The sequence below is a fragment of the Salvelinus fontinalis genome, chromosome 7 (genome assembly GCF_029448725.1).
Source record: "Salvelinus fontinalis isolate EN_2023a chromosome 7, ASM2944872v1, whole genome shotgun sequence".
Taxonomy (NCBI): Eukaryota; Metazoa; Chordata; class Actinopteri; order Salmoniformes; family Salmonidae; genus Salvelinus; species Salvelinus fontinalis.
In genome coordinates this window covers 30,474,703-30,486,877 of record NC_074671.1, presented here as the reverse complement: position 1 = coordinate 30,486,877, position 12,175 = coordinate 30,474,703, and the positions used below count along the sequence as shown (strand labels likewise).

General features: G+C 39.2%; 1 protein-coding gene across 1 annotated transcript; it reads right to left on the bottom strand.

Annotated features, from left to right (window-relative positions):
* Window positions 1-167: 167 nt before the first annotated feature.
* LOC129859380 (tripartite motif-containing protein 16-like) lies at window positions 168-5,967 on the bottom strand. Its single transcript, XM_055929097.1, has 5 exons — window positions 5,581-5,967; window positions 1,793-2,024; window positions 1,435-1,591; window positions 1,282-1,341; window positions 168-1,114 (listed from the first exon to the last, which is right to left on the bottom strand). The coding sequence occupies exons 2-5, from the start codon at window positions 1,841-1,843 to the stop codon at window positions 588-590; spliced, it is 795 nt and encodes a 264-aa protein (XP_055785072.1). The 5' UTR covers window positions 1,844-2,024; window positions 5,581-5,967; the 3' UTR covers window positions 168-587.
* Between the last annotated feature and the right edge of the window lie 6,208 nt (window positions 5,968-12,175).

Below are 12,175 nucleotides of genomic sequence, written 5' to 3'. Positions count from 1 at the left end.
AGTGAATCCAAAGTGAAGTCATCTAGCTTGCCCACATTTTACTTAATGATTGAGGAATTAAATCAAATGGAGTAAAAATTCACCAAGAGTGTCAGTGTAGACACAGCTAATTATAATATTATTTATTTACTCATTTAGTTCATAGCATAAACACTCAAAAACAAACATATTGAAATACTGTTTATTGTTGGTGGTTTTCTGAGTGGCAAGAGGTAAATCAAGAAATATTTAATATTGTATTGTTTGTTACAGTATATCACCATCTGCTGGACGGTTGATTGAGGAGTAAATCTGCAGCATCAGAGTATATACAGTACATAGTTCTAAATACATTTTAGAAAACTAAACAGATTCACATTCAAGGATAAATAGGTATTTAATAATACAACTTATTGAAATTAACAAATAATCTTTATTTTAATAAAAAGACAATATAGCAGTCGTTTTTTAGTTTAGACTTCATCAAAGTGAGAATACATCAATATGGATGTGATTAAAACCTAGACTAAATTAAAGATTAAATCAGTCAAAATAATTGCACATACCAAACTAAAAGAGCATTAACCGTCATTCTAATATGGGGAACTCTACAGTTTACACAGCACAGCAGAATCATTTTTGTACCCAACCCATAACCCAGGAAAGAGGGGTTTAGTGAATGTGGTTTTGACTGTGTGAAGGAGGGTCATTGTGTCAGAGACACTGTAGAAGGACAGAGTACCTGCCTTGTGATCCAGGTACACTCCTACTCTGGAGGACTGAGGGCCTGACACTTTAGTCTCAACATTATTGTGTCTGAAACGATAACCATTACTAGAGCACTCTAAACCCCAAGACTTGTCATTGTATCCGAATCTGGAATCATTAACCATCCGTATTCTACTTATGTCTTTATATGAGACTGCTGTAACAGTCCCGTGATGACACTCCACCTCCCAGTAACAGCGTCCAGACAGACCCTCTCTACAAAGGACCTGCCACCAATCAGTGAATCTGTCCGGATGGTCAGGATTTGGATCGTTAATAACATCAACAACTGTCACCTTTCTGTTTCCCTCAGACAGAGAGAGCGATTTCTGTGCTGTGTTTGGGTCCAGTGTGAGCTGACAGGAATCTGGGAGAAGAGCAGAGCAGAGAAGGCACATATTATACTGTATCTACCCTGTCTTTGATTACAGCAGAGCAGAGATCCATGTGAGCAGTATCTACTATTGAAATATCACAAGGTTTGTAGTAGTGTCAGAAAAATGAGACTGTTAGTTACTTGATGAAGAAACTCACATTGTAAGAAGTGTTCTCTGTTCTTGGGCTCTGGAGGCAAGACATCATTCACTGAATTCACTACAAAGATAAAAAATATTATCAACATACCGTGTTGTACATGGTCTGAAGTAGGTGTTCTTATGTATTGTGTCAGTATTACTTTCAACCCACCTATGGTGGAGATCTTGATCCATTCTCCTTTAATGAAGTCTTCTAGTTTCTCTCTGACATCAGAAACAGCCTTATTCACATCTCTAAGGAACTGAGGATGTTTATCAATGCTGGGTGAGTCTGAAGAGACACTGGGACTGGAGAGAGACAGATAACTCTGGAGAGGAAGAGAGAGCGAGAGAGAGAGAGAGAGAGAGAGAGAATAATTGAGAAAATGTTTTTGTCATCTAATATTTTTTTAAATAACAGATGTCATCAAACATGACTACAGATATACAGAATGAAATATAATAGACTAAATGTATAGGGTCACAACAAGCTTATTTCTGTATCACCTTTATCAAGGAAGTTTAGTTACCTGGAGGAAATGGATGTGATCCTCTGTGTGAGAGCTGCTCCATCTCAGCATTTCTTCTCCTCAGCTCAGCTATCTCCTGCTCCAGTTGCTCCAGGAGTCCATCAGCTTGACTCACTTGAGCCTTCTCCTGGTCTCTGATCAACTCCTTCACCTCAGAGCACCTTCTCTCAATGGAGTGGATCAGCTCAGCAAAGATCCTATCACTGTCCTCCACTGCTGCCTGTGCAGAGTGCTGTTCAGACACAAAGAGAGAAGAGAAGGCTCCATGTTAAGTATAATATTTTTTCCCCAGGCCGTTTTATTACCGAGGAGTAAGGTTCTACATAGAACCCTTTCCATCTGAATAAGCTTTCTCACTGATGGTATCAGTTGTCATGACGTTGGCCTGAGGGTAGGTTTATGACAGTCATAAATACCTCTTCCCCCCTTTTTCCTCTCCCTACTCTACTGATGTGACATTAGAAAACCCATTGGTTAACATAGAGATTCTGGGAACATCAGAAGTTGGGGGGAAATTAACTATATTCTGGTAATCCGACCAATTGACATATGCGGTGGTACTTAAGGTATATTATGTCAGTTCAGTTGTCGTCTGGCACGTTCTCATCAATGATAGAATGACATAAACTCTACTGTGGAAAGTCTACACATCAGAGTTATCGGATTCACATGGAATTGTTGTTCAATTCAAATGTTTGAATATAAAATTATTGGTGAAGAGATGAAATGTAATTTTAGCTTCCAAATGAGAGATTTGGGTTTTCATAAGTTTAGGGCTCTGCTCAACCAGTGGCCCACCCCTGTGAAGAGACATGGGTTATAAACTTTTCAGACACACCCTTCTCCCTCCACTATATAAGCCATTGACGAAAATTTAACCTCCTGTTCCGAAGATGTGAGGACGACGGTCCGATGTCAGAATGGTTTAGATAATAACTACAGAACGAAGCTAACATCAGCGTGAGCTTTGGTTGCAAATGGTATGAACTTAAAACTATTATTCACTACAGAAGTGATACCGCCTAGCCGCCGAGTTAGCAACAGCAGCTGCAAACGTAAATTAGGACAGACAGAGTATCCCGTCTACCACACAACGACGTTACTACAACTATCCAATTGACCACCAGAGACATTCTCAAAGGACAAAGGACTCGGTTTGGCAACACGGCCTTCCATCTACCACCAACCTACCGAAGCGCAGCTCAGAGTAAATATTTATTGCATTTTCCTTTTCCAAATGGGCGGTAATTTAGAATGATTAAGATATTGTATTTACGATAGCACAGCTTCGCCCTTTGTTCCTCTGCCTTCCCGCTCTTTCACTCAAACCCAGACCCTTTTCTTTTGTTTAACCAGCTGTCATATCTGTTCCGCCCGCCAGGGACGTTTTCCTTTATGACATAATTTGTAATCAAGGTATGATTCATTCTGTGTATATGTAATTCTGTGTGATTAGTTAGGTATTTAGTGAATAAATAATTAAACCCAATTTTGTATTGCTGATTCAACTTGTTAGCCAGGGTTCGTGAAGATAACCAAGAATTTACAAATTTCAGATGAGACTGAAATAAGGTGACGATTAATATTGACTGCTATTGATGTAAAATATTACTAGGTCTTTAAGAGTTTATTCGGAAGATAACAGCTCTATAAATATTCTTTCGTGGTGCCCCGACTTTCTAGTTAATTACATTTACATGATTAGCTGAATCAGGTAATAATTATTACGGAGAAACGATTTTATAGAATAGCATGTCATATCACTTAATCCGGCATAGCCAAAGACACGACACAGTCTAGCCACCCCAACGAAACCCAGAAACAATACAAGTAGAATAAAACAACAATCAAAATCATAGATACAACCAACCATAAGTGAACTAATGCAAAGAACAGGGATTCACAATTACCCACAACCCTCCAGCAAAATGTAAAACCTAGAAGTTAAATGGTTCTAGGTCGAAACCTTCATAGAGGCCCACATAAAAAAATACTATTCACTGATTGTACAAAACATTAAGAACACCTTAATATTGAGTTGCACTTGACCCCCCCCTTTGCCCTCAGAACAGCCTTGAAACATGGACACTACAAGCTGTCGAAAGACTTCCACAGGGATGTGGCCCATGTTGTCTCCAATGCTTCCCACAGTTGGCTGGATATCCTGTGGGTGGTAGAGAATTCTTGATATACACAGGAAACTGTTGAGCGTGAAACACCCAGCAGCGTTGCAAGTTCGTGACACAAACCAGTGCACCTACTACCATACCCCGTTCAAAGGCACTTCAATCTTTTGTCTTTCCCATTCACCTTCTGAATGAGACACACACACAATACATGTCTCAATTGTCTCAAGGTTTAAAAATCCTTCTTTAACCTGTCTCCTCCCTTTCATCTACACAGACTGAAGTGGATTTAAAAAGTGACGTCAATGAGGGATCATAGCTTTCACCTGGATTCACCTGGTCAGTCTATATCATGGAAAGAGCAGGCGTCCTTAATGTTTTGTACACTCGGTGTATATTACCTCAAGTACCTCGTACCCCTGCACATTGACTGGGTACCGGTATTCCTTGTATATAGCCTCGTTATTGTTATTTTATTGTGTTACTATTTCCTTTTTTTTAATAGCACATTTTTCTTACTTTTTAACTCTGCATTGTTGAGAAAGTGTTCGTAGGTAAGAATGTCAATATGAAGTCTGCACCTGTTGTATTTGGCGAATGTGACAAATACAATTTTATTATTACTTACTACAGTGTTTTTGGGGGCTAGATAATACTGAAGTATTCACAATAGTATTTCAGTATATTACAAAATTTTATAGTAAGTACTACACATGATCGACAGATACTAGTGTTAAGTATAGTATTCTACAGTTTCTATATAATTAAATAGTAAGTACTGTAGTATTCTATAGTAAACCGTAGTATTTTTCATGTGGGAGTGCTGGGTAGAACCCTTTCCAGAGGGTTCTACCTAGAATCATAAAGGGCCTAGAATCAGAAACGGTCCTACTTAAACAGGTTGAAGAAGCCTTCATGGTTCCTTTTTAAAAGAGTGTATTTCATCTCTGACTGGGAGCCCAGAGAGCCTGTTCCCCACAGTGATTCTCAGTTTGATTGGAGAGTGTCCTCTCTCTCTGACTGGCTGACTGGAGGGAAGTGAAATGGTGCGTCTCCAGTCCTCTGGGCCCAGTTTTTCAAAAGTTATCTGATTGGATTTCAGAAATCGGATAGGATTAAATGTTAGAATTGGGTTTTTCAACATTTACAATTTTATTCTGATCTTCTGGATAAGGATTCAAATTTGGTAATCCAATCTAAACTTTAATCGGGATTAAAAGTCGTTTTTGCATTTTTCTGATGTAGAAAATAGTGATTAGGATGGTTTTAATGCCGATAATCAGGATGATCTTAATCCCACGGGAAACGGTGGATTCAGGGTGGATTTAGAAAGGTAAAAGGCACTGCAACGAATACATGTCAATGTAACTAAGGGGAGGTGGTTTAAAAAACGAAAAACGAAGGTTCATTATGTTAAATTGACCGCAGTATAGTTTCGTGGTCAATTGTGATATGTCTCTCTTTAATCTAGGTACCTTTATTCATGTAGTTTACTCATCTCTGTTTCCCTATGACAGTGTAGAAGTAGTACCATAACCAGTCCAGGAAACTGGCCCAAAAAACAGGTCCGACAAAAGAGAGATCTGATCATGAATTGCAAAAAAACAATTATGATCCAGATAGAATTTTTGGAAAAACTGGGCCTTCGTCAATAAAACTTACCTTGAGAGACTCCACAGCCTCCACAGTTGGAGCTCCTTCAGCTCCTTCTTTCTCTCCTGGATTCTCTGCTGGAGATTCTGCTGACTCATCCCCAGCTGACTCTATGGCGAAACACTGTTCATTGAGCTATCAAGATTTATTTGTCCAGTAGTGCAATAGTATAGTATTATGATTTAGGGCCCATAGAGAGTAGGATTTAGATTGTAATAGAAGTCCCACTGCAAAATGATATATCTATGTTGTTAGTTGAATTATTATGTTTCTTTACAGTACTCATATCATATAGTTTAAACAGAACTTTGGACTCAAAAGAAAATGGTGGTGTGTGACTACTACTGAACTGCCTGCTGAGCCATTTGGACTGTTTTTCACTTTCACACAGAAAAACGACACCGCAACTCAGATAAGTTTTGTTTTCTCAGAAGAGAGTTTGTGGGAGGGGGAGGGACTTCCTGGTTATGCCAGGAGGTGGGGTTAGTTAGAGGGACGAAGAGAGCAATGTAGTACAATGCATAAAATGCTAGGGTAGTTTAGGGTTCATTCTCTTTCCATGACATTGACTGACCAGGTGAAAGCTTTGATCCCTTATTCTATTGTTAAATCCACTTTAATAAGTGTAAATTAAGGGGAGGAGACAGGTTAAAGAAGGATTTTAAAGCCTTGAGACAATTAAGGCTTGGATTGTGTATGTGTGACATTCAAAGTGTGATTGGGCAAGACAAAAGTTAAGCGCCTTTGAACAAGGTATGGTAGTAGGTGCCAGGCGCACTGGTTTGAGTGTGTCAAGAACTACTGGGTTTCTCCACGCTCAACAGTTTCCCATGTGTATCAAGAATGGTCCACCACCCAAAGGACATCCAGCCAACTTGACAAGTGTGGGAAGCATTGTACTCAACATGGACCAGAATCTACAGTTGAAGTTGGAAGTTTACATACACCTTAACCAAATACATTTAAACTCAGTTGTTTTTACAATTCCTGACATTTAATCCTAGTTTTAGGTCAGTTAGGATCACCACTTTATTTTAAGAATGTGAAATGTCAAAATAATAGTAGAGAGAATGAATAGTCAATTAGTATTTGGTAGCATTGCCTTTAAATTGTTTAACTTGGGTCAAACGTGTCAGGTAGCCTTCCACAAGCTTCCCACAATAAGTTGGGTGAATTTTGGCCCATTCCTCCAGACAGAGCTCATGCAACCGAGTCAGGTTTCAAGGCCTCCTTGCTCGCACACGCTTTTTCAGTTCTGCCCACAAATCTTCTATTCGATTGAGGTCAGAGCTTTGTGATGGCCACTCCAATACTTTGACTTTGTTGTCCTTTAGCCATTTTGCCACAACTTTGGAAGTATGCTTAGGGTCATTGTCAATTTGGAAGACCCATTTGCGACCATGCTTGAACTTCCTGACTGATGTCTTGAGATGTTGCTTCAATATATCCACATCATTTCGCTACCTCATGATGCCATCCATTTTGTGAAGTGCACCAGTCCCTCCTGCAGCAAAGCACCCCCACAACATAATGCTGCCACCCCCGTGCTTCACGGTTGGGATGGTGTTCTTCGACTTACAAGCCTCCCCCTTTTTCCTCCAAACATAACGATGGTCATTATGGCCAAACAGTTCTATTTTTGTTTCATCAGACCAGAGGACATTTCTCCAAAAAGTACGATATTTGTCCCCATGTGCAGTTGCAAACTGTAGTCTGGCTTTTTTATGGCGGTTTTAGAGCAGTGGCTTCTTCCTTGCTGGTTTCAGGTTATGTCGATATAGGGCTCGTTTTACTGTGGATATAGATGCATTTGTACCGGTTTCTTCAAGCATCTTCTCAAGGTCCTTTGCTGTTGTTCTGAGATTGATTTGCACTTTTTGCACCAACGTACGTTCATCTCTAGGAGACAGAACGCGTCTCCTTCCTGAGCGGTATGACGGCTGCGTGGTTCCATGGTGTTTATACTTGCGTACTATTGTTTATACAGATGAACGTGGTACCTTCAGGTGTTTGGAAATTGCTCCCAAGGATGAACCAGACTTGTGGAGGTTTACAATTTGTTTTCTGAGGTCTTGGCTGATTTCTTTTGATTTTCCAAGGATGTCAAGCAAAGAGGCACTGAGTTTGAAGGTAGGCCTTGAAATATATCCACAGGTACACCTCCAATTGACTCAAATTATGTCAATTAGCCTATCAGAAGCTTCTAAAGCCATGACCTAATTTTCAGGAATTTCCCAAGCTGTATAAAGGCACAGTCAACTTAGTGTATGTAAACTTCTGTCCCATTGGAATAATCTGTCTGCAAACAATTGTTGGAAAAATGACTTGTGTCATGCACAAAGTAGATGTCCTAACCGACTTGCCAAAACTAGTTTGTTAACAATACATTTGTGTAGTGGTTGAAAAACTAGTTTTAATGACTCCAACCTAAATGTACGTAAACTTCCGACTTTCGACACCTTGTCGAGTCCATGCCCAGACGAATTGAAACTATTCTGAAAGCAAAAGGGGGTGCAACTGAATATTAGAAAGGTGTTCCTAATGTTTTGTACACTCCATGTACTTCTGAACCATGGGTTCGAATCCTGCCCACGGCTACTTCAACACACTTTCCCCCAGAAGCATATTTAGAGAGGTAACATCTTCTCCAACAGGGGGCGCTCCAGTAACATGCATTGTGATCCAGGACTTAACATTACAGCAGCCTATTCACATACGTTTTGGCTCAAAGCGCAATACTAGTAAATCACTTTCATTATAAATTCATGATTCCTACCTTCACTATATATTAGTCAGACATAAATGTATACTGGATATTGAAACAAAAAGCAAAGTTAATGACTGATTAGCCTCTGTGTATAATGTGTTGTATAATCTACCCGATTGTGATCAACCACTTGAATATTATGGGCAGCCAACATACCATGAAACATAAAAAGGTACATTGTGTACCGAGGCCAAATGTGTTATTTTTCTGATGTCTACATTAGAGTTCACTAGGTAAACTAAAGGGCACTAATGCATGATGAGAAATAATGAAATACATTACTATTTCTTTGTCATTTTTCTGGGGTCTATGATAATATATCCTTTTTTCAAAACGAGAGGCATATAGAACTGTCTATGAATGTAGCATGTTCCTACACCTTTTCAAAAATACTGCAGATTGTAAAAAGTGCAAGATTAGCTGCTATATTGAGATATTTAAAAGGTTAATTCAATGTCCACATGCAAATAACCCTTGATAGGATACATCTGTAGTGGTAAAGGGGAGAAGTTTATTGAGAGACAAATATGATTAAAAGCTTGGCCCAGTCAATGAGATGTTGTAGTGAGATGATAATACCTTTTTCTTTCATTCACTTTTTTTCAGTGGACGTAGCCTGACCCAACACATTCTTTTCCAAATGGAACATGAATTCAGAACAGGACAAATGCCAAGTCTTATAAAATACTTCCTAAGTTAACTTAGGAAGTATTTTTTTCACCAGACTAATGTCCATTGCTCGTGTTTCTTGGCCCAAGCAAGTCTCTTCTTATTATTGGTGTCCTTTAGTAGTGGTTTCTTTGCAGCAATTCGACCATGAAGGCCTGATTCACGCAGTCTTGCACTCTGTGAAGCATTACTTGCACTCTGTGAAGCATTTATTTGGGCTGAAATCTGAGGTGCAGTTAACTAATGAACTTATCCTCTGCAGCAGAGGTAACTCAGGGTCTTCCTTTACTGTGGCGGTCCTCAAGAGAGCCAGTTTCATCATATCGCTTGATGGTTTTTGCAACTGCACTTGAAGAAACTTTCAAAGTTCTTGAAATTTTCCACATTGACTGACCTTCATGTCTTAAAGTAATGATGGACTGTTGTTTCTCTTTGCTTATTTGAGCTGTTCTTGCCATAATGTGGACTTGGTCTTTACCAAATAGGGCTATCTTCTGTATACCACCCCTACCTTGTCACAACACAACTGATTGGCTCAAATGCATTAAGAAGGAAAGAAATACCACCAATTAACAAGGCACACCTGTTAATTGAAATGCATTCCAGGTGACTACCTCATGAAGCTGGTTGAGAGAATGCCAAGAGTGTACAAAGCTGTCAAGGCAAAGGGTGGCTACTTTGAAGAATCTCAAATATAAAATATTTTTTTGGTTACTACATGATTCCATAGTTTTGATGTCTTCACTATTATTCTACAATGTAGAAAATAGTAAAAATAAAGAAGAACCCTGGAATAAGTAGGTGTCCAAACGTTTGACTGGTACTGTACATCTACAGTATATTGCCAAAAACCACTCAACAACGTCAGACTCTGACCTGTCCAATGAGCCAAACTGATTAAAGAATCGAAGTGTGCACACACACACAGACACACACAATTAGAATCCATAGAGCAGCTTTTTGCTCACCCCTCCTCTGCCTCTCTCCATCGCTTTCTCTGTGTCGTTTTCACTGTCTGTATTTCACCTCTTGAATTGGAATCTATAAAGCAGCTTGAAGTGATTCTGTATACTGTGTGGTCAACCCACCTCTTTTCTCTCTCCATCTGTCCTCTTCTGTCACTTTTCTCTCGTGCCGTCTGTCGCGCTCTCAGGTTCTTGTTTGTTACTGTCTCATTTGTCTATCTTCTGTTATGACTTGTTCTGTTATTCTGGTGTCTCTCTCCATCATATCCTATTCTTCTGTTGCTGTCTCTGTGTCTCATCTGGTGTTTAGTTTTGCAATGCAAAATGGTCAAGGGGATACCGGGGTAGCTTAACTTGTTTTGGGCCTGTGTCCGGGTCACCTAAATCATCCTCTTCCCTACCATTTGCCCCTGGCTGCTGTTCTTCTAAGTGCTCCACTTGCCTGCTGTTCTCATCTGTCCACCTCCTTGGCTCATCTGAAAAGGTAGCAAGGTAGAAGTGCAACATGTAATTAGTTAGATTTAAAGGGCGACTGCACTTTCGCCAATTAGCTTCAGCCGGCTGGTGTGGGACCTGACTTTGGATATGATGGAGAGAGACACCAGAAGAACAGAACAGGCCTATTGCCGGGGTTAGTTAGGGATCATCAATAAATGACACAATGTAAATGAGAAATATTAAATACTTTCATGTTGCACACCTTTTAGTTCTCACCCTTTCCTGCAGTCAAATGACCAAATCACCCTCTAGTGGCCTCATGGGTGGAATATTATTAATATTTTTCATAATTTATAAACATTAAAAAAACTGCCGAAAATCCGGTGTTTCTATATCAAACGGTTTTGTTTTATTTTAGTCTTCTGTGATGTATGTAAGATGTAATATTGGGATGCAACCTCAAAATTGACTACATTTTAACACTATATCTGATATGGTACAGTGGGTGTATACTTTTGTTTCAAAGTCGATTTGTTTAAGACTAACAAGAAACACTCTGTGTAACCCTGATTTAGCCCACTGCAGTAAAAGGTTAAATGCTTACAATATTTGTAAATTAATTTCTAAAATGTATTGTTGGTTTGAGGTTTTTAAGTAATTGAAATTTGGAGCTTTTGGATTTTGAACATACTGTCCCTAATTAGCCCCATAGGGATATCCAAAGTCAATCCAAATTTACCACAATCATTACGATCGGGTCGGGTGCTGCTGCACTCCGAATTGATGATTACTTGTATGCTGCCAGCTGTGGGCAGGATTGAAACAAACCCAACCTTCATTTACGTTCTGATGCAGTCTCAGAAAAAGTCAGTTTCATCCAAAACTGAGTTAAGACCAAAATTATTCTACTTACACTTTGTAGTCAATTTTGACAATATAAATGTTTCTGACTCGTATCAATGACACATAGGCTGTTGGTTTTTAGAGGCAGCTGCTCTTTAAAGTTACTGTATACTGACAGAACCAGGGCATCTCAACAGTAAAAACAGTTTCACAAAGATTCAAATGTCCGCATAACAGCGCAACACAACTCCAAACATGACAGATAAGAAGCTACATAGCCCGTTAGGATGTATGAAAATAAAGACGCATGAAACCCCCCAAAATTTGACCTGTAGAATGGAATAAGTTATGACCTTTATGGCTGTGATAGTCGCCTATTGGTTTCTCCCGCTGGAGCGGCATCTGTTGTCAAAATGGGTGCTACACATAGCATTTTTTTTATAATTTTCGCATTGTAATATCAGAAAACGTCCATAATATAATGGCAGTAATAGTGGAATGATTGTTTTTGACAGTATTACATACCCACCAGTGTTGTGATTGGCTGTGATAGTCGCCAATTGATTTCTCACACAAATTGAGTTTATGTGAGATTAAGCACTGAATTGTGTAGGGAATCATTGTACCATTTAAAAATCGCTGTGAAATATCCTTTAAATAAGAAAAAAAAACTGGTTTTACAGCTGTTTGAAGCTGGTGGACCAAAACCGAAAGTAAAAGGCTCAAGTGTGAGTTCACAACATTGGCAGGTAAGTATTACTGTAAATCACTATCATTGCACTATTAGCGTCAGATATACAGTGGATTCGGAAAGTATTCAAACCCCTTAAATTTAACATGTTGTTATATTACAGCCTTATTCTAAAATCAATTAAATACATTTTGTCCTCATCAATCTACACACAATACCCCATAATGACAA

Excerpts from the sequence above, each read along its gene's own strand:
- LOC129859380 (XM_055929097.1), bottom strand. The coding sequence starts at position 1,843 with ATGCTGAGATGGAGCAGCTCTCACACAGAGGATCACATCCATTTCCTC. Across the intron at positions 1,342-1,434 it reads GATCAAGATCTCCACCATAG|TGAATTCAGTGAATGATGTC; the intron begins GTGGGTTGAAAG and ends TTATCTTTGTAG. Across the intron at positions 1,115-1,281 it reads CAGAGAACACTTCTTACAAT|ATTCCTGTCAGCTCACACTG; the intron begins GTGAGTTTCTTC and ends CTCTTCTCCCAG.